Below are 22,756 nucleotides of genomic sequence, written 5' to 3'. Positions count from 1 at the left end.
TTCTTATCAGGGATGTGACCTCTTCCACTCATCCTGTATTGGGGACTGATAAGGGTGGTTTGTCTTGTGTGAGAGTAGGACTAACAGGGGCAGACAGGACTGTTGGCTGCACTAACATGCTGGAACAGAGGAAGTGTCCACACATATAGCTGAGGAGGTGATGCTGGGCAGAACCCAGTAACTGGGTGAATGTCAGTTCAGCTCATTCTCCCAGCCTTAACCTTTCCGGAAAGCTGAATAATTTAAGCGGTCTGTCTCTGTTCGGCCTCTCTCTGTCTCGGCTCGGCCTCTCTCTGTCTCGGCTCGCCCGTGCGCAGCTACGAGTGAAAATGGCACGGCGAATGCGGCTGGGGATTTCTGATAATTGGCCGTGCCGGTGGGCTGGGGCGGCGGGCCTGCAGAAAAGGTCGAAGTGGCCACGCAGCTCAGGCATCTGTCCGTAAGAGGGGGAGGGGAGGGGGAGGGTGTGTCTGTCTCTGGGGTTCCTGCGCCCCTCCCGTCACTCCCTGGGTTCCTAGATTAGGGTCTGTTGACAAAGAACCTGGAAGGCTGCAGACCTACACTAACAGCTTCTCTCTACCGGCCTCTAGGACAGCCTCTAGGACAGCCTCTAGGACAGCCTCTAGGACAGCCTCCTGGACAGCCTCAGCACACCAGGACAGGCAGGGGTGAGTGGGGGGAGCTATGATGCATCAGGAGAGGTGAGTAAGGGGGCAGGAAAGGGACTGTGACTGAGGGGCTAGGTTTCTGTGTGACTGTAAGAGAGGGGTAAGACATAGGAGGAGGAGAGAGAACGAGGAGAGGAGGAGAGAGGAGGGGAGGACAGGAGAGAGGAGGGGAGGAGAGGAGAGAGGAGGGGAGGAGAGGAGAGAGGAGGAGAGGAGAGAGGAGGGGAGGAGAGGAGGAGAGAGGAGGGGAGGTGAGAGGAGGGGAGGAGAGGAGGAGAGAGGAGGGGAGGAGAGAGGAGGGGAGGAGATAGGAGGAAAGAGGATGGGGAGGAGAGGAGAGAGGAGGAGAGGAGAGGAGGAGAGAGGAGGGGAGGAGGGAGGAGAGGAGAGAGGAGGAGAGAGGAGGGGAGGGGAGCCTATGGGACTCTCATGCAGCATCTGTTCTCCTCATGGCAGAAAGTGCCGGGCCTGCCAGGAGCAGCCTGCTGCTGAGAGCTCCATGATCTCCCACCACACACCCCAGACAGTAGAGACCTGCCATAGACACACACACACCCTGAACACACACACAGGTATGCAGACACACACACACCCTGAACACACACACAGGTATGCAGACACACACACACCCTGAACACACACACAGGTATGCAGACACTCACCCGCCCGTCTAGCTAGCATAGCACTCACCCCTCTCACTGCCAAAGTACCTACGTCTGTCCTCCCTGTGAAATCAATCTAAAGGAATTTGGCCTCATCTATAATTTAGTCCATTTAAATATTCTGGCTTGGTCTGGTCTGGTCTGGTCTGAACCACAGCTCCGTTCCTCTCAGCACCAAGGCCAGAGTAATCTGTATGTAGCCAGTAAGAAGACACTGATTGCTGTCAGATTCATACAATAAATAGAAGATTAAGAGAAACCTCAGCCACCCTGTCTACCTGTCTGTCTGTCAGTCGGTCTGTATGTCTGCCTGTTTACCTGTCTGCCTGCCTGTTTGCCTGTCTGTCTGACGGTCTGTCTGTCTGCCTGTCCTTCTGCTTGCACACCTGTCTGTAGTCTGCATGCATCTCAGGGCAAGTTTCCAAGTTTCCAGTAAGTCAGCACCCTGGAGAGATGCTGCTCGGTGTCTCCTGATGTATTAGTGAGAGTGAAGAGCCTTCCTCCCTTCATGGTGTTCAGGCTGATGAGAACCAAGGTAGGGTTAGTGATCAGCTGGCAGCCTTGGCCAGGTGGGTATTGATCTTCAGCATTTGATTGGTGGGCTAGTTATCAGGGATGAGTAAAGGGAGAGTTCAAAGGCTTTTGATGGCGTCTGACACACATAGGAATTTACATACACATACACACACAGTCAAACTCCTCTGAAGATGAGTAGAGATCAGTAAAGATGAACAGAGCAGATTTTCAGCACCATGGACAGCGTCAGATCAACTCCCCAAAGAGCCTTCACTCCCTTACTCTGAGAGCAAGAGAGTGAGATTCAGCATTACGTCCCACCTTATGATTCATTTCATGATCTGATTTGGCAAGCCCTCCCTCCCTCTCTCTCAGCCCCACCCCCACCTCCCCTCCTCCCCCTCCTGGTCAGTGCAGGATATTGAACACTCCATAGACAGACTCCCTTTCCGGCCGACCCCCCTCACCCTCTGTATTCATATCATCATTATCCCCACCTCTGTGGCCCTGCCGGGCAGCACAAACCCTGCTGTCTGCTGTGATGGAGAGGCACAGGCAGGGAATTACATTCGATTAGCACTAAACAAGAGAAGGGGACATGGAGCGATTGAATCAATCAGGAGAGCGACCAGGACTGAGAGAGTGAGAGAGAGAGAGAGAGAGAGAGAGAGGGTGTGTGTATGAGTGTGTGTGTTTGTGTAGGTGTGTGTGCGTGCGTGTGCACAGCAGGGGTGCTCCGGTATGACACTAATTCAACAGCATTATTCCCCCACAGGACCATTTTGCGCAGTGCCAATTGAAATGGGAACTTTTGTTTTTTGGTGGGAGAGATGGGGAGGGCGAACGACACTCCACACAGTCTGCTTCCAGCCTCTCTCTGGCTCGGCTGCAATCCAAATTCATTGGCCACCCCTAGATAATTGTGAAGGTAGTTGTCTTCGCTCTCAGTCATTTGCAGGGACGGCCAGCCCGTTTTAAAGTGCTCTAACACCATTGCGAGGTGAAGGTGGCGACGAACAGATTGAAAAGGAGAGATGAAAAGAACAAAAGAGGAGAGAGAGGGAGAGAGGGGGAGAGAACGGGTTAGGGTCTCACAGGTCTGCTTTGGCATCTCCTCTTCTCCTCCCCTGTCTCATTACCTCGACTTTGACTCAATAAGACTGGATAAAGAGTGGATAAAGAGGCAGACACCCACAGGCCAAATCCCTCCTCACACACTCTTTGTGTCTCTCTCCCAATCCCCTCTCTCTCTCTCTCTCTCTCTCCCTCCCTCTCTCTCCCTCTCTCTCTCTCTCTCTCTCTCTCTCTCTCTCTCTCCCTCTCTCTCTCTCTCTCTTCAACTCCTTCTTTTCTCCTTCCCTTCTGGTCCACACACTCTCTCAACTAGCTGTCCATGCTTTGTTTTCATCTTGACCCTCTCCGCCTCTTCCTCCTCCACCCCAGCCGTCCGCCGTCCCCCTTCTCTCCGTCTCCTCTGTTCGCAACAAGAGTTATTTTCATCCCTACGTCCGTGGCTGTTTGGAAGGCGGCTTATTTACATTTTTCACTCACTGCTGACCTTTTCTCTGTTCCCGCTCTGGGAGCTCCCGTCTCGCCAACGTTCCGCTGTTGACAGAGTGGCGCCGCAAATCTCATATGGACACAGTGGAGGGGACGCTGGGACCAGGCCACGGGGGGGGGGGGGGGGGGGGGGGGGGGCAGTGGAGGAGGAGGGGAGGAGGGGAGGGGGGCAGGGGGGCAGGCACAGACGGAGGAGGAGAGGGAGAGGGTGGGTTGTCCCGACCATCAGTCTGAGAGAGAGTGATGGCCGTGGACAGCAGTGTGTGTGAGAGGCGCTTGGAGGCGCAGCAACAGTGCAGCCTGTGGAACAGGAGGTGGGAGGGGCTGGGAGACTTCTGAAGGGGGAACACTGGGAGATGGAGAACAGTTACTTTCAGTGTCGTCATGTTCCTGTTTCCTGTACACAGAGGCGCTCCCCATGAAGCTGTCTACCGTGACAGACACTTACACCGGGAGTTCAACTCCACAACAAAGCCAGTGGTGAAATCATTTCTGCTTGTCATTGCCTATTCAGTGGTGAAGTCTACAGTCTCTCATGTGTGGAAGGTTAGCTGGCTGGCTACCAGAGAGCTGTTACTACTAGTGAGATAAGCTGGGTAAGCAGAGTAACAGAGTGAGACAGAGCAGGGCAGGCTGCAGGCTGGAGGTTCCATGCCCTGGGGTTAACAGCTGATGAGCTGCAGTAAAGCAGAGAGCTACAGCAGAGAACATCTCAGTTTGATGTGCATGTGCGTCCTGGGTGAACAAAAGCACTGTTTGAGGCATGGCCACTTACCACTGTGCCCGGCGTGTGTTTGTGTGTGTGTGTGTGTGTGTGTATATGCGTGTGTTTGTGTGCGTGTGAGTGCGGTGTTGGGGCTAGCTTTGATCTGTTTCCACTAGGCACTGGGGTTATGTCTAATCTCCCTGCCAGGATCCATTAGGCCTGAGTAAGTCTGGAAAGAACTCACAGTTCCTAACAGGGGAGGTAGGAGAGGGGGGTGGGGGGAGGGGGGTGGGGGGGGGGAGGGGCAACTCCACATAACTTCAGAAAAATAACACGAGATAACAAAGACTTCCCCTAACAGGTGTCAAATAGAACTAGATCAAAGGACTGGAGCAGATCACCATACAGTACCGAAGCAAGCTTCCCTCCCGAACCCCATCTCTACCACGTCTGTGTGTGTGTGTGTGTGTGTGCTACAGAGAGAGGTGCCTGCCTCTTATAATGGATGCCATTCTAAACTAGCATGATGAGATGGAGGGTGATCAAAGCCCTGTTTACAGCCACTCTGCAGAGAGCCTCACAGGGCACAGTAACTACAGCGCCGTACAATGGGCCCCTCCATCACCGCTTTACAGCCCATCTCTGCCTCTCCACAGCCCTCTCACTGGGGGCGACGGCTCGGCAGGGGGAGGGGGGGGGGGGGGTGGTTGTTCTCATCAGAAAGCGGATGACGGAGCCAGATAAGGCCAGAGAGGCTCTAAAGAAGTGAGCTGGAGGCGCCTGGTGCACAACACGCCACCCAGCGTGCCGCTGGAAGAGATCTGTCCAGACCGGCACCCATACAGGCCTCACGGAGGAGTGCACATATCAAGGAGCCGTGGGTGTGTACAAAAGAGAGAGAGAGGAGGGCTTACCTGGAGCAGCCAGTAGCACCTGCGGTGGAAGGTGGGAATGATGGAGGAGTGGACGTAGCAGCCATACAGACACTGCAGGGAGGGAGACACAAGACACGTAGCATGTTACCAACACCATACCTTACAGCAAGGTACCACACAGATTTTCCTCTGACCCGTATTCCTTATCCCTTCCCCAGGGATGAGCACAGCTGGAGTGGGCAGATGGCCAGGCTGTTGTCCTCAGAGGCAGTGACCTGGAGGAGGAGACCTGGCTGGCTGACCCCGGCTGCAGTGAGAGGTCAGGTTATCAAGACCCGTCCACATCCTCCCTCTGTCTCGGTCCAATCTGAACGTACCCCATTCTCCCCTCAGCCCCCCACCCCCTCACCCTGGAGCCTGGAGGGGCCTCCTGACAGGATGATTCAGGTGTTCCGCACCCCCCCTCCATTTCTCCCCCCCCCCCCCCCCCCGCGGGGCCCAATGCGGTGCGTAACTAAACCGTGGTGTTATTAATATCCTTATCGTAAACAGATAATACAGAGCCTGGGGGCTCGTTACCGTGGAGAGAGCCAGCCAGGGCTGATAACGCCTCCCAGTATCTGGCAGAGGGGCCAGGAAGCATTTTTCACCCGGCAGCAGCAGAGCAAAGTGTAACACACACACACACACGCACACACATATAGTCACAGGTCGAGGCTGCAGCAGATCTGGATCTGAGCTGCACGTGTCGTAAAACCTACCTGACCCTCTCTCTCCCCCTCAGTTTCTTTGCAAGTGACCCGGGACTACGTTTCCCAGGATGCTGAGGAACTGACCCGGCTGCTGAGCTTGTTTACATCAGCAGAGCCAGTCCTACCTGCTCTTTACCCACCAGCCAGATAATAGACTGGGATTGCTCTAAGACAAGGAGTCTGACACTATGAGAAATACATCAAACTGAGAGTTCAGCCACTATACCTTAGATCTGTTTGTTTAGGAAGGAAAAATCACTGCTGGAGCCACAAGCATACACATACACACACATACAAACACACACACACACACACACACACACACAGAAGCACGCACAGGCTCATTATTTTGATGTCAGCATGTTCAATAAGGTAAAGAGGTTGTCCTGGGGCCCTGTAGATGTGAACAAATGGGAGGGGTGGGGGCATGGGGAGGTTGGGTTAGGTTGCTTGGAGGACCTGCTGATAAATGAGAGCCTTGAAGTGAGTTGTGTGTTCAACTTGTTTAACTAAACACTAGTTAAAACAGAGCAAGGCCTGCAGAGTAACTGGGTCTGTACAAACACTCGTTTGCTAACATCAAACAGTCTGATTAATTATACCAATGTACCAAAGCAGTGCCAGAGAGTGGGCTCAGTGCAGGAGGGCCACCGCATGTCTCAACAGCACACACACACACACACACGCATTCAGAAATACACAGACGCATTTACAAATACGCACATACGAACACACACAGATGCTCGTACACACACACACAGAATTGACTGTCTCCCCAGGTGTTCCATTGTTCCTATCAGCTCTAGTATAATGATCCCAGAGCCACTCTCCAGCTCCATGTGAGCGTGTGTGGAGGGTGTGTGGAGGGTGTGTGGAGGGTGTGTGGACAGTGAAGGCATGCAGACTTCCTTCTTTTCTCATTGTTTAGCTGTACTGTCATCCATTACTGCTGTCTGGAATAGAATGCGTGCCTCCACCCACTCTCACAGTTGTACTGTCATCCATTACTCCTGCCTGGCAATAGACAAAAACTTCCTCCCACTCAAGTTCAGCATCCAAACCCACAAGACTGTGCTTCCACCAAAATCCCACTTTGGAATTCAGCTTCTAATATGACAAAAAGATTACTGAGTTTACTCCCCCCAAAAATAGGGGGGTGGGGGGGGGGACAAGTACACAAGCATTGTGGGTGTGTACAGTAATGCTGTGGTGAACACTACAGGGAGCTACAGAGTCTTGTTGCTGTGTGGTGGCTGACGGTGGACGCTGTGGACGACATGTCCTGACTACACCTTCCTGAATGCACCTGGTCTGGGCACAGGCATGAAGAAAAGCAGGCAGGCAAGCAGGCAGGAAGAAAAGCAGGCAGGCAGGGAAAAAAGCAGGCAGGCCAGTGTGTGACTAGCAGGACTGAGTGCATAAATGAGCCCTCGGGCTGCCTTTGCTCTGCCTGCCTCTGTGTACTCTGTTTCTGTGAGCAGTGTGCCAGACACAAACAAGCGGCTTAAAGCACAACACAACTGTTGCACCTGTCAGCGCTGATTTAGGCATCAAACACACTCGCGCACACACACACGCGTGGAGAAACACACACACACACGTCGCATGGTATGGTACAGGAAACACACACACACACACAGGCGCACGTCAACAGAAGCATGGATCTACAGACAAACATTTTCACAGGCAAACCAAGTGTGACGAGCACACGCACGCACACACACATACACCCAGACACTTATGAGTGCACGAGCACCCCGACATACACAATGTTCGGCACAGTCAAGGGCTTATCAGTAATTCAAGGCGCAGATCATTGGCTGGTGGTTCTGCTGCTGTGGACAGGCTGGGTGACAAAGCGACAGCAGCACAACCATTATTTGCTGTCTTTGCTCTCTGATAGATGACAGCACATCACAGAGCTAGCAATTAAACCATAATCATACACACATACTTTTGTGGAAACAAAAACTCTGTGTGTGCCGTTTTCAGAGAGCTTAACACGGTAACACACATACACACACGCATGCAAACGTACACACTCGAAAAAGGATTACTGCCATTGTGTTGAAGGTGCCACCCAGTGACAATAAGAGAATGCTATACACACAGTCTTGAATGAATCCACAAGCAGTGGGTCTCATAATGTATTCACCCCATGTCATCACAGACATGCGAAAAAGAATTACAACACCCAGCGTCCTCCAAAGTCAGACACTGAGGCAGCATATTCATTTGGAGGTGTCACTCAAAAGGGTGGCTATGGCGATAGAATGGTCACCTGGTCAGACAGGGCAGACATTATTCCATGGCCTGACCACGCCCTCCCCGTAAACTAAGAGCTTAGAAGGGGGAGGTGAGGAGGGTGGGGTGGTGGTGGTGGGGGGGGGGGGGGGGGGGTTAGGGTCCAGACAGGCCAGACAGGCAGTGATAAACACCCTGGTCTAAATAAAGGCCTCAGCAGCCCCAGACATGACATGACGGCAGGGCCAAGGACCGGCCGCCAACGCTGCCCGCCAACTGCCTCTGGAGGCCACAGCCCACGGCACGCCTGTCGCCCTGGCAACGCTTCACTCCCAGCTATCCATCAAGAGGGACGGGCCCTCGGAGATTGAGGGGGGGAGAGAGAAATAAAGACAGAGAAAGTGAGAGGGGAGAGAGACAGCGAGATAGAGAGATAGAGAGAGAGCGGAAGGAAGGAAGGAAGAAAGGAGGGAACTCTGTCATTAGATCATAATGATGTGTGAAGACACTCCTAATCAGAGTGTGGCACCTTATTTATGTTGGCAATTTGCTGTTTTCACACCGTGACGACGCCAACATCTTACTGTCAGAGTCTGGAATGCGTATGTCAGCGTGGCTGTCTGCCTGCCCGCTTGTTGGTCTGTCTGTTTTCCTGCCTCTCTACGCCATCTGTATGCCAGACTACCAAGGAACAGCAGTCTGTCTCTCCTGTATTCTTCTCTCTCCTGCCTGTGTATCTACACTCTTCAGTCTCCTCCGTATTCTGTCTCTGAATCTGTCCCTCCCTCCCTCTCTCCTCCTCCCTCTCTCTCCTCCTCCCTATCTCTCTCCCCCTCCCTCCCTCCCTCCCTCCCTCCCTCCCTCCCTCCCTCCCTCCCTCCCTCCCTCCCTCCCTCCCTCCCTCCCTCCCTCCCTCCCTCCCTCCCTCCCTCCCTCCCTCCCTCTCTCTCTCCCCCTCCCTCCCTCCCTCCCTCCCTCCCTCCCTCCCTCCCTCCCTCCCTCCCTCCCTCCCTCCCTCCCTCCCTCCCTCCCTCCCTCTCTCTCTCCCCCTCCCTCCCTCCCTCCCTCCCTCCCTCCCTCCCTCCCTCCCTCCCTCCCTCCCTCCCTCCCTCCCTCCCTCCCTCCCTCCCTCCCTCCCTTCCTCTCTCTCTCTCTCTCTCTCTCTCTCTCTCTCTCTCTCCTCCTCCTCCCTCTCTCCTCCCTCCCTCCCTCCCTCCCTCCCTCTCTTTCTCCTCCTCCCTCTCTCCTCTTCCCTCTCTCCTCTTCCCTCTCTCCTCCCTCTCTCTCCTCCCTCCCTCTCTCTCTCCTCCTCCCTCTCTCCCTCTCCCACCCTCTGTCTCTCCTCCTCCCTCTCTCTCTCCTCCTCCCTCCCTCCCTCTCCCCCCCTCCCATGCTTAACCTTCCCTTTTATTGGTTATCCTGCCATTGATTCATGTTAGTCTTGTTTGTCTTCTTAGGTTTCCGAGGACAGGGCCTGCTCTCATCTATCCCCAGTGTGTGAGCCTGAGTGTTGGGCACAGCAGTCTGCCTCATGTCCCGCTGCTGTGGATCCACTCGGCTGTTTCCTGCTTTTACACACTCCTTAACATGGGCATCCACCTGCTAACACCACTTCAGGCTCACCACTTCATTAGGATGGCTAGGTAGCGCTGGAGCGTGTGTATGTGTGTTGTGCGAGCCTGTGAAGGTGTGTGTGTAAGTGTGTGTGTGTGTACGCCGGAGGCAGGTGATTCAGCCTCGGGCACCACAGCACAAATAGCTGATAGCCCACGCAGCAGCCCATTGGAGAGTCGTATCAAGCCCCATCGCAAAGCAGCCCTGGATCCATCCTGGATGGATTCATGGATCATCCAAGATCCTGCCCTGTCCATCCATGCAACCATGATGACTATCGATCCGTCCTGATTGCTAGTTCCGTACGCGCACGCTAAGATGACTCACCGCCACTGAAACTGCCACTTCCACTTTGGAGGATGAGCTCATTTTCAGCGATACTGTGAGGCTGCGCGTTTCACCTGCCTCCCCTCGCCTGCAGCCCGCCTCCATCGTTTGCCCCAAATCTAATTAGCTGGAGTGTCTGTCGCTGTGGCAGAGCGCCCAGACTGCCCACAATATATCTCCCCACATGTAGGATCTGGAGAGGAGCACACAGCTTCTGCACACCACTACAACCCTGACATCACTGCCTCAGCTTTTATCACGAGCCATCTCTCTGTGCTTGTCCTACACCCACGCACTAACCAAGTTCTAATGCCGCTGCTACCAGTGTATTTGAAGGGTAAACCTGGGGTTGATGAGATATGATCCATTATAAATTCAGAGGGCTGCAGATTTATCTCCTCAGGACTCCATCCTGGACCAGCCTGAGCTCCTAAATCTGTCCCATCTCAACAGCGGCCAGGGCTCACCGTGGAAATGAAAAATGAACCGAAAATCCTCAACAAAGCAAAACAAATGATGCTCTAGAAAACGCGAGTGTTATGGAAATGGTGCGTCTAAAAATAGCGTTCTCATTGTAAATAAACACAAACAGTTGATAAACAGGCCCTGAAGAGGGGAATTAATTAGCCACGCTGGACCAGTAAACACAGCCATACATCAAGATCAAGAACAACACAATAACAGGGCTGAGGCAGTCAGAATGGAGACCCCCCCCTTCCTTTTCCCTCCTCCCTACACCACACCCACATGGCCCTCAGACCAAGGAAGCAGAGAGGAGAGGAGACAGAGGAAGTAGGAAAATGTATGTGGTATGTGGGACAGAGTGAGAGGGCAGGGAGAGAGAGAGAGAGAGAGAGAGAGAGAGAGAGAGAGAGAGAGAGAGAGAGAGAGAGAGAGAGAGAGAGAGAGAGAGAGAGAGAGAGAAAGAGATAGAGAGAGACCGAGAGGTACTGTATGGGGAGTACACTGTCCTGCTCGTGCACGTGCCAGGGGAGGGGTTGAGCCGTGCACGTCTGTCTTCCTGACTGAAGACACAGTGTCTGTTGATGCTAATGCCAGCCAGCCGGGCTCAGGGCCAAAGGCATTAAGTGGAATCGAATTCCACCAAACTAGCTTTAATCAGCAGGTTTTTAAGGTTAGAATTACTCTCTCTCTCCTCCAGCCCAGCAGCCAAGGTTAAAGCACACCCAGGCAGGGGCTGGGCACAGCTAATGGGATGGAGGGGTGGCATGGGGCCTACGGCACAAAACAGGACAGGACACACCAAGCACACACACACCTAAACACTCCCTACACACACACACACACACACGGGCACACACACACACACACAAACTACTATGTAATACTACATTACACTCTACACCACATCATAGGACACGTTATATTCATCATCAGCCTCTAATAGGGTCCGGCCCATCTCCGAGGGAAACTGTAACGATAAACTGAAATGATGATGTGAATGTGTGTATGTGCGTGTACAGTTTATATTTGTGTTTGTGTGTGTAATGTGAGTGTGTGTGGATATTGATGCATTCCTCTGCTTACGCCTTTTCTTTGATCGATCTCATGACATCACCTGCTATAAATAAAGTGTTAGACACAGGCGGAAGAGGTGTACAGAGTATCACATGACATCTTTATAGACTAGCTACAACCTCATCAACATCCAAACTACATCTCCCATACAACTGTTGCATTCGCACAGCGCTTAGTACAGAGGAGACCGCCAGGCCAGGATCCAAGCCTCCTGTACAGGACGCACTCTGTCCTGTACTTGTGCTAACCCTGGCCTCTCTGTTGATCCTTCCACAGAGAGGTGCAGATTATCAAAGCAAACAAGCTTGACAACAATGAATAGAAATAACTATTGCCAGTTACCTTGTTGCTGTCATAGGGATATTGTTGTATTATGTTTCGTAAACGCATCTCAGTGGAAAGCTCTCTGTCTCTCTCTGTGATCAGAGCATGTGAAGGCCTTGACATTAGCCTGCGATGACAATCAGCACATTGACGCCTGCTTGAAAGGATGGAAACCCTTTCAGCTGTCGACGATGCAGCCCCTGTCACCTCCACAGTGTCTGGAGACAGCAGAGGAGCAGTGTGTGTGTGTGTGTGTCTGGGTGTGTCTGTGTGTCTGTGTGTGTGTGTGTGCTCATGCATGTGCAAACATCCTACACCTTGTAAAAAGTATTCATATAAAAAAAACACATTGACTAATTGACTAAGGGATTAATTGTTTTGTTTTCGATAGTTTTGAAATATTGAAGCAATAATTGCATAGTTAGTCATTATGTGTAGCTTTTACAATGCTTATGAATAAATGTTACTTAACTTTTAGCCCTTTAGCCTTTCATTCCAGTCCATCTCCCTTCCATCTCCCATACGGCAGGGTATGGCAGGGAAGTGGATAGTCAATGTGGAATTATTCAATGTGTCACGCAAGGTAGGTCATGAGTATATGCTGCTAGGTTGTGTAAGAGGTAGTGTGTTAGTAGCAAATGGAAAAGGATCATTATCTAGCACTGCACTTCCTTATTCCTTCACCTCGAGGCTGACCTCGAGATTGCCTGTCCAAAATTGGCATGTGAGATGCTCCCAGCCAAATAAGTAATGAGTATTTGTTTGCATTAGAAAGCTAGGGATCTCATCCATAACAGAAACTTCATTCCATTAAGAGGGGGTAATGGATATGGCAATCAGGAGGATGTTAGCTGCCTGCAGCAGGTCATAGGTCAAGTTTGAGCCCGCCATTTGCTGCCACCAGGAAACAGCTGCGTAAAAGGAGAATAAGAACGTCCTCTCTCTGTCCAGGCAGACCCAAATGCAAGTTCTGGAGCCGAGCCAACATGCCAAGTACAGAACACACAACATGGATGTCAGATCCATGGCCCTTTCCAGCCAACATCCTGTCCAGCCGGGCTTGGGAGGGAGCGGATGAGGCCAGATCCAAATGTGACAGGTGTGAATGAGAATGTCACTGAAGAACACACAAATCTGGTATGCAAACCCACTGGGTCCCCAGGGAAATTTGGGTCTGGTGTTTTAAGTGCTTACAACATTGCCGAAAATAGCTGAGTTCACAACTGTGGGGCAGGCAGGCAGCCTCCTCCTTCCAAAGCAGACGGCAGGGCATACATTAAGTTCAAGAAGGCCTGCTTAATAAACATAACTGCCATTGTTTGAGACTGTGTGACCGCCCATTAACCTTGTCTGGGCTGGCTGAGGTGAAGATAAAATAGCCAGATCTTGCAAGAGAAGGAGGAGAAGGTGAAGTAGGCAGGAGGAGGAGGAGAAAGGAATCATACCCTCTGCATTAATTGGCTTCTTTAGCCCCCATCTCAGACACACACTGATGACATCACAAACCCTGCCCCCCTCCATAGGTGCTGCCAGGAAGCCATGTTGTCTAATTGTAAGAGAGAGCCCAAATCTGTACGCTATGTGGTTCTGTTAGGGGCGATTAGTACAGGCTTACACCCCCTCTCCCCAACATGATATATAGGCACTCTAAATTTCCGATAGCTCCTGTGTGAGCGAGGAGGGGCGGGAAGAGATTGTAAATCACAGTGCAAGTCCTACTGGGGGAGTGCAATAGAGAAAGAGGGATGGAGAGAGAGAAAGAGAGAGAGACATAGAGAATGAGAGAGAGAGAGAGAGAGAGAGAGAGAGAGAGAGAGAGAGAGAGAGAGAGAGAGAGAGAGAGAGAGAGAGAGAGAGAGAGAGAGAGAGATGCACAGCTTATAGAATCACGAGGGAAGGAGGGGTGGAGAAAATGATTGTGGGAGCAAGGGAGACGATGGAAGAAGCACATATATGGAGGATAGAGGACTGTCCATCAGGGAGGCATGAGGAGGAGGAGGCTTGATTACCAAGGAAACTCCCTGTCTGGGAAATACAGGGGTAAAGCATGGAGAGCAGGAGAAGAAGAAGAAAAGGAGAGTAGAGAAGAGAGGAGGATGGAGAGAGGCTAGAATGAATGCTAACAGGAAGCCCAAACCTGGTGCACGGGCTTTATCCTTCACAGGCGGAGGAGCAACAATCGCAAACACATTTTCTCTCGCCTTGGCCCTGAGAGAGATAAAAAAGCAATTTGTATTCTATTCCTATTCAGCGTCGCTTGGCCTGTTTCTCTCCCTGCATATTTGTAAACACAGCTTCGTCAGAGCAGCTTAATCTTCCCTACACAAACACAGGCTACAGGGGGTGAGGGGCGAGGGGTGAGGGCGGGGGGCGAGAGGGGGTGAGGAGGGTGGCCCGAGGGCCTGGGGAGGGCATTCTGCATCACAACTCATTTCCCTCCTCGCTGCTGCGGAGATGCATGTGAGTGGGACCCGGAAGGTCGCTGACAGACACGCACACACACACACACACAGACATACAACCCCCATTCCGCTTCTTCTTCTTGTCCATATTCAATGGCTGTCAGGACCATGGGCTGGAAGGAGGGCACTAAGAGAGCAAACATCCTATCACTCTACATCACCAGGCATGGGGCAGACAGACGGAAGGGTTGGGCCCTGTAGTTCCTTAACTGTCACCATGGCTGCCTTTAGTGCTTAGGATGCACATTTGGTCTGCCATGTAGCCTACTCTGCAGACGCACACTTCCATTGCTCATGTCAACGGGAAGGTTTACACTGTACACGCCAAATCAGCCAGTCAGGTGGAAGGTTCACACCAAGGTTCATGCAGTTGCACGCAAATTGGGAAAGAGAGGGATAGAGGGATGGAGAGAGAGAAAGAGAGATGGGGGGGAAAAGGGAGAGAGAAAATAGAGAGAAAGAGAGAAATGGAGAGGGAGAAAGATAGAGAGAGAGAGAGAGAGAGAGAGAGAGAGAGAGAGAGAGAGAGAGAGAGAGAGAGAGAGAGAGAGAGAGAGAGAGAGAGAGAGAGAGAGAGAGAGAGAGAGAGAGAGAGAGAGAGAGAGGAGAAAGAAAAGGAGAGCAGGGTAGGGAAGTGGTGATAGTCTGGGTGCACATTCGCTCATAGAGGCGTGAAATTAGGCAGAGACACCTGCTAATACACATAGCATATCCTCCTTTTTCCCCTTTCTTTCCCTCTCATCCGTCCTCTCATCCTCCCTCTTCCTCCCTCTTCCTCCACACACTATCTGACATCTCTTCATTACGAGCCACAGTGCTCAATTAATGACTGATAGCCGTCCCATCGTTTCCACGGCCACAGGGAGCAGTCTTCTCAGCTTCAGAGGCCGGGGACATCCTTTATCAGTCCGAACACTCCTCCTCTCCCTCTGTCTGTCTCCTATTTCTCCTTCTCTCCCCCTTCACTCCGCCCCCACAGCCCCTGAAGCGCCAAACACCCCCAATTTGGCCAGGCTGCGCGGCGCTGGGGGATTAGCAGGACGGGAGAGAAACAACAAGCCCCATAATGTCAACAATCATGGAGGTGCTATGGTAACAGCAGGCTGTGTCTGTGTCCTAGATGCCACACTCTGACTTTAACAACACAGCCGCAGGCTTATCCGACACAAAGAACTCTCTCTCTCTCTCTCTCTCTCTCTCTCTCTGTATCCCTCAGTTGCGTTGTCTTCTTCAGAGTTCTGTGTCTACGCTGTTGTCATCATGTCAGTCATGTTGCTTCTAATTCTCAAGCTTTCAACAGTCTATAGTTCTCATGGGTGTCTGAGGAAGAGACTAAGGATGGGAACAGTGGAGCGCCCAGAGTTCTGGAGTTAGTTGTCCAGGCAGCCAATCAGTCAGTCAGTGAGTCAGCCAGGCAGCCAATCAGTCAGTCAGTCAGTAGTCAGCCTGTCGGTGGGTTGGACAGACAGAGACAGCGGGAGCCACAGCCAGGCAGCAGGCAGGTGACTCTGTCAGGAGAGGCCCAGGCCTGCCTGAGGCAGCAGTGTGATGGAGACAGTGGAGAGACACACCAGCACAGCCCATGTTCATTTGGTGATGAGTCTGAGGAAGCCGGAGAGGAAGATGAAGAAGAAAGAAACAGCGGGCAAAAGAAGGAAATCAAAGCAAATGAAAAGTGACAGTTTAATTCAGAGGGCCTCTGCTGGCTGAGTTATGATGAGATGTTGGTAAGCTGGCGTGTGCCTGCCTCTCCCCTGGCCCCACGCCTCCCCGCCTCTCTCTGACTGAGCAGACCTGTGGCGCTAACCTGCCTGGATCTGAGCACCACAGTAGGGGACAGTACTCCCCTTTCATGTTCCTTCTTCCAACATGGCCGCCAAGCCTGACAAACGCCCAATCCCCTGCCTCCCCAGCCGTCCACACACACACCATGGCTCCGCCTCCTGCTGCTGCTTTGATAGGATGGCCGTATCTCACTCCTAATTAATTGTGAGTATTCTAATCTGGAAAGGAATGGTTAACCTTGGCTTCGGAGCACTTCAATTGACAGCGGGACATGCTCTACATTAAAAGAGAAGTACATAGAAAGACAGAGTGAGTGAGAGAATAAAAGAGAGAGATGAGAGAGGGATACAGAAAGAGAGAGAGAGTGAGTGTGAGAGTGAGAGAGAGAGAGAGAGAGAGAGAGAGAGAGAGAGAGAGAGAGAGAGAGAGAGAGAGAGAGAGAGAGAGAGAGAGAGAGAGAGAGAGAGAGAGAGAGAGAGAGAGAGAGAGAGAGAGAGAGAGAGAGAGAGAGAGAGAGAGAGAGAGAGAGAGAGAGAGAGAGAGAGAGAGAGAGAGAGAGAGAGAGAGAGAGAGAGAGAGAGAGACTGAAATATTTGAAATTCAAGCTGGTCTCAGATATCTGTTTGAAGATGGCAGCCTGACTGGGATGTTTGATTCCATCTACGGGCTGGACAAGACCAGGGAGCAGAGAGGGCACAGAGGCTACCTGGAACTGATGGAGACACATGGGCACATACAAATACAAGACCAGGGTCACCTCTAGACAGACAGACAGACGGACATACAGACATTAAAACAGACAGGCAAGCTGACAGAGAGACAGAAAAACTGTCAGACAGACAGAAAAATGGTACAGAACAAGGCCTGGATAATACTGCTGAAACTTTGATATCACTTTGATGAGCATAGAGAAGAGAGAGAGAGAGAGAAAGAGAAAGAGAGAAAGAGAACGAAAGGAGAGAGCCAGAGAGTGGACAGGTCTCTAGAGGCTGTAATATATAGCATCGTTTCAATCTCTCAACAGCAACTCCACCCCTCCCCCTCCCCTCCCCCTCCCCTCCCCTCCCCCTCCCCTCCTCCTCCACACACAGGAGACTGCTCAGTGTTCCTGTCCTTCAGCTCTAAAGCCACACTCAGGATGATAGAATGGGCTAGTTCTTGGCATTACCTTCCAAAATCAGGACGTTTATTTGTGACTGAATGGGCCTGGTGTCCCACTCTCTCCTGATGTCCCAAGGTTACTAATGGTAACGGATGGATACAAATGCTGCTGTTAATGTGTTTCTGCGTTTGTCTGTTCTGTTTCCTCTCTCCCAGAGTGGTTCAAGACCGCTGGTTGATTTATATGCCACACGCGCCATTAATCCTGCAACCATGCATGCCTCTGCTGAATAATTGATCTGGGTGCTACTGTAACTAAATCCGTCAAAACAATGACACCCTCCTCCATCCCTCCATCACCCCTCTCCCCTCCAGCCTGCTAAGGCTCCCCACCCTGGGAGCCATGGGGCTCGAGGTTTGACAGAAGTTTGCTGAATTTTGTTTGTCTGAGTTTGGCCCTAAACAATAAAGTAAGTTTAAGTTATGGAAAGAGAGAGAGAGAGAGAGAGAGAGAGAGAGAGAGAGAGAGAGAGAGAGAGAGAGAGAGAGAGAGAGAGAGAGAGAGAGAGAGAGAGAGAGAGAGAGAGAGAGAGAGAGAGAGAGAGAGAGAGAAAGAGAGAGAGAGTAAGACAGAAGGACAGACAGAAATACAGACTGACAGGTAGACGGAGCACATACTTCATCTGAATTAATTTCCCTCACTGCTTGGTGTTTGTGTGTGCAAACGTGTGTGCAAACGTGTGTGCGTGTGTGTGACACCATCATTTGCCACCAGAGGGAGTTTCCCCCTAGCCTATGGTGTGTGAGGCTAGACAGAAATGCTGCTGCCTTCAGAAAACAAACATAAAGCTGTAGTTGACAGATTGCTCTGACAAAATTGGCCCCCTCACTGACAAGCCCTGGCAGTTCCAGCTCAGACCAGCACACCAGGACCAGGAGAAGGGGTGACCTCACTGGTCTAGACCTGGAAAACAACCTCTCTGCTCGAGTAGGTGAAGAATGACCCCTAATTTATGATTTCCCAGCCTGCCTTGTTGACTGGGTTTTGCATACTGCATTTAAAGTAATAAGTATCTCCTTGAATGCCACAGAGCTATAAATCAGAGGGAAATGGACCTGTCATCCTTGTAAACAATGCATGGGCCCAGTTATCATTAAGAACAAAAGAGTTCTCAGGGGGGCTTGGTCGTGCATGCTGATGAGAGCAGACCAATCTCCCCAACCCACTGACTCTGGGCTGCTGGCCCAACACACACACATGCGCACACACACACACACAATCGTGTACACAAGCGCAAGCTCTCATATGCAAGCCCACACATGCGCACACTCACACACACACATCAAGCTGCTTGACTCCTATCCAAATTCAGGAGGGAGAAAAAATCCATATTCAACGATGGAACTTTTAGCCAAGACTTACATCATCTAAAAGTTGTTGATTTGCATCGGTTATTTTACACAATCGACAGTACTGTATCTCATGCAACACAAGACTGTCACATTCCAAGATCCACTAGTTTCAGAGCCTATGATGAAATCCTATGATAATCCGATGCAGTCGTTGTATAGTCATAGTCAGGATTAAGCATGTTGCTCTTTTGTATTCTACATCTGTTCTAACTGCAGAACCTTCCACCAAACAATTTCCCATAATGCAGGTTAACAGGCTCGTAAACAAGACTTCCATTATGATATTCACACTGTTTAATTACCTCCCTTTGACAAATGGTGTTAAACCAAACACTCGTTAATTCCTGGTCATGTCAGACCAGTGACACGTGCAGGGCCTTAGGTTAGTACCCTCCAAATAAAACCTGCCTGGGTTGCATGACATTGCACAATGTCATGACTTTGGCCGTGAAAATGAAGGGACATTTGTTATGAACCGGCATCAATGTTTATGACAGTCAATCTATCTGCATGTCTGCTGTAAGTCAGCTTTATGACACGTGCACCAGGGGAAATGTCACCAAATGATCCCTGCTCTGTGACTGTGTGTGTGTGTGTGTGGGTAGGTATGTGTGGGTGGGTGGGTGTGTGTTGGTTACGATAGTCACAGAGGGAGTGTGAGCCTTATAAACACATGTTTACAGTGTTAGCCTGATACCTCCGTGCTAATCAAATGGCAGTTTTCTGTGCCCTTGTTGGAGAGCGGCAAGCTGCCTCTGGCAGCAATTTGCATGCTAGGCTGCCTATCCTATTTCCATAGCTGCTCCCCTCTGGGTAGGGGCGAATGAGGGAGAAAGAGAGAGAAAAGAAGAGAGAGACATATAGACAGACAGACTGGCAGACAGACAGACTGGCAGACAGACAGACAGACTGGCAGACAGACAGACTGACAGACAGCTGGAGAGTGAGAGAGGGACAGAGGACAGCCAGAGAAGAAAGAGAGGGAGGTTGGTGGGCGTGCAAGTTCCTCCTCGCACTCCTCCTATCTCGATCTGGCTGGTACAGATTGGGCAGGTTGTGTCTGCCCCCCCACCCCCCTCATCTTCCTCCCCAGTGAGGGAGCAGCTGAGACAGGCCCTGAGGGCTCCAGCTCTGGCCTGAGCCAGGCCAGTGCTGATGGAGAGGAGACTGGGCTCACAGGTTCTGGTCGCTGCAGAGATGTGGGAGGGACCAGGCCAAGTGGCACTAACATCCAGGCCATCGCAGAAGCCAGCCCTACCAAGAGGAGGTCTGAGTTATTTTAAATCTTCAACAGATCAAGAGCTATTTACCTCCATCATTAGCTTCTTGAAAATGCAATACTTCCCAAAGTGATACTTGATGGAAATGAAGATGGTTGCACATCTGGGCCTGTAAATAGGCCTCCAGCACTGCTTAGCTGTAATAGGCTTTAGGTACGGCTGCAAAGTGCTGGGTCTGCAGTTTAGCATGGCTACAAAACCCGAGCTCTGGGTTTGGAAAGTGTCTGAGTGGAGAAGGATATACTGAGTATAACAAGTCTCTCTGTCTCAAGTCCTCTCTCTCTCCCCTGCCTAATGCTGCCGGTTACCTGCCAGAGAGAAGGGCAGTGAGGCTCTCCAGCTTCACAAACACACACACACACACACACACACACTCTCACTCAAGTGATTGTGGACGCACCCACATTCACACACTCACAAGTGTGCCTAACCCCCCCCCCCCCCCCCCGACCACCACCACCACTATCGCCACATCCACGCACACCCACAGCACCCATCTTAATAAGAGCTCTCCTATCTGTCTCTCCGTCGGCCTCTGTTTTGTGCTCTCTCCATCTTTCCCTATCTGATAAACAGTGTCTGTTGGTGCGTCCATCTCTGCCCACTGATAAAGCCCTCCCGTCTGCCACACGAGAGGAGAGTTGAGGAGTCGATGTCACCATCTGCCTGCACCTGCCATTCCTCACACACGCTGTGACAGGAAGGGGGGGGGGCGGCCGTGTCCTCTCTGGGCTGCCTGAGGATTGACGTCTTCTACAGTCCCCCCCTCGCCTCCCGCCTGCCCGTCCATAGGCCCCATGAGGCCCCTGTGCTCCTGCCCTGTCTCATTATGTGGGCTGGATGTTTGGGGGTCTCTCTGTGGCACCATGTCCTACTGTCAGTAGGGAGAATGGCTCGCAGTGGGAGCCTGAGGACTGCGTGTGGTCGGCGTGTCTGTCTGCACACACTCCCCCTCTCTGTCCCTGTGGGATTCTCCTCACAGGCTTGAAAGCAGGGCGGGGGGCCTATTACGCTGCACAAGATGTCCAAGCTTAATGCCTGACTCGAATGTCACTCATTTTTTAAATGACCGGCACAATGCTGCTATCCCTCTATTTATCTATTCTATTTCTGCCCTCTCTCTGGGTAAAATATAATTGAACGGGGAGATTTACACAGGCAGCTGACAGTACGAGGCAGAGCTTGGTGAGAGTGTTCCCATGCAGGCTGCCAACTCATAGAATGCTGGGAGACCTGCAGGAAGACAAATAGAAAGAACCAGATAGAAGCAAACAAAAACAAAACAATCAGCTTCCTCAAACGGCTTAAATGACATTTAATACATTTACTGGCAAACATAAACATAAATTGACACCGGGAGACTGAGAGGAGTGGATACAATAACTCTGATTGCTGTTACGGGTATGAGCAATGACAGCGTGCAGCAGATTGGAGTGGGAGATTGAATTTCATGTTCTTTGAAATGGAGTTTGAAATGTGAGATTTGTCTTGTGCTTCTGAATAGCCTCCCCTCCTAAGCTCAACCAGTGGAGGCGGCCACAATCTATTAACTAATGTATATACTACCGCTCTGGTGCCCCATCTTCTTCACTCCTCATCTTGAAAGCCGGAACTTCAAATGTGATTTGCGATTCCCTTTGTCTTTTCATGGTTGTGGAACCTACCTAGCGCTGCTCCGCTTGCTCGTGTGTTCACCGTCTCTGGAACGCTGGGGGCTCTCGTCCCATTAGGGTTGATTGAGGTCTACTGTACTGGAAGGAGCATCTTACGGAAAACAAGTCTGTGTGCACTTGTATCCGTATGTGCGAGTGTTCATGCATGTGAATGAGGAAGTGAGTGTTAATGAGCGCAGGAACAGAGAAGCTGCCGTGTGTGATAATGAGTGTGAGATGTGCTGAGGTGGCTCTGTTTGTTCTGGAATAGTGAGCCGCGGCACAGCAACGCCACCTCAGGTGGGTGATTAGGACTAATTATATAATTACACAAAATGTGATAATAAACACCACAGAGGGAATCAGCCCCGCCATAGCTGCTCCCGCACTGTTCAGCACCGGGAAAAGAGCTCTTTTGCTCACTTTTCGAACACTAAAAACACACACACACACACAAACACACTGAGAAACACAAGCCCATGGGAACACATGCACACAACAAGCTCATTTACCAGAAACAAAAGGTAGTAGAACACACACACACTTGTCCTCCACTCGCACCTGTGAGTAAAAGCGATTTGCTCCCTGACACACAGTAACGGCCAATAAAACAAGTGCTGACTGGCTGTGAGAGCCAGCGGAGGGGAGCGGAGGGACAAATGAACACCAACTCTCAGGAAGGAGCTGCTCCTGAGAGGATTGTCTCTCCCCGCTGTGGAGCCCTGCCATCCTGCGTGCTGGAGAGAGACGAGCCCTATCTCCCTCATCACTGTGTGTCTGTCTCACCAGCGGCCCCGCTAACGGGGGACGGACGTGTCTGTCACATTCATCCACACTATCACAGGAGGCTGAAAGGGGCCCTCTCACCCCCTGCTCCTGTGACTGTGCGTGCTAATGTGTGTCAGAGTGAGCTGGTGTGTGTGTGTGTGTGTCAGAGTGACCTCCAGCAGGACCATTAGGGAACTGTAGGTTCGGCGAGGGGAGGACCACAGAGCCAGCCTGTGGGTGATAATTAAAAGCCATGAATGAGACTTCCGGAAGCGTGAGGAGAGGCTCACAGTGGGCGGTGAGAGAGGGGGAAGAGAGGGGAGAGAAAAGGGCGATGGAAGGATGGAGAGGAAGGAGAGAGAGGGGATGGGAACTGAGGGAACAGCAGGGGGTGGAAGCAGGGGATAATTACTGCTAATAAAGCCTAATGGAATTCAGGCCTCACGTCAGGTGTGTGAGGATCTGATTACTGCAGAGCGGCCAGGGGAAATTGGGAACTGATCCGTTA

At 51.5% G+C, this 22,756-nt stretch overlaps 1 protein-coding gene across 1 annotated transcript in view; it reads right to left on the bottom strand.

The window, feature by feature from the left end:
• camta1a (calmodulin binding transcription activator 1a) overlaps positions 1–22,756 on the bottom strand; it is a 252,833-nt gene that overhangs the window by 48,234 nt on the left and 181,843 nt on the right. Inside the window, exon 6 of the mRNA XM_084680920.1 lies at positions 5,027–5,098. Coding sequence (XP_084537046.1) covers positions 5,027–5,098 — 72 coding nt within the window. The remainder of the gene's footprint in view (positions 1–5,026; positions 5,099–22,756) is intronic.

Source organism: Hypomesus nipponensis, chromosome 18, assembly GCF_054491055.1.
Source record: "Hypomesus nipponensis isolate SF chromosome 18, ASM5449105v1, whole genome shotgun sequence".
Classification (NCBI taxonomy): Eukaryota; Metazoa; Chordata; class Actinopteri; order Osmeriformes; family Osmeridae; genus Hypomesus; species Hypomesus nipponensis.
Note: the sequence above shows the minus strand (reverse complement) of the source record. Positions and strands in the feature narration are given on the sequence as shown.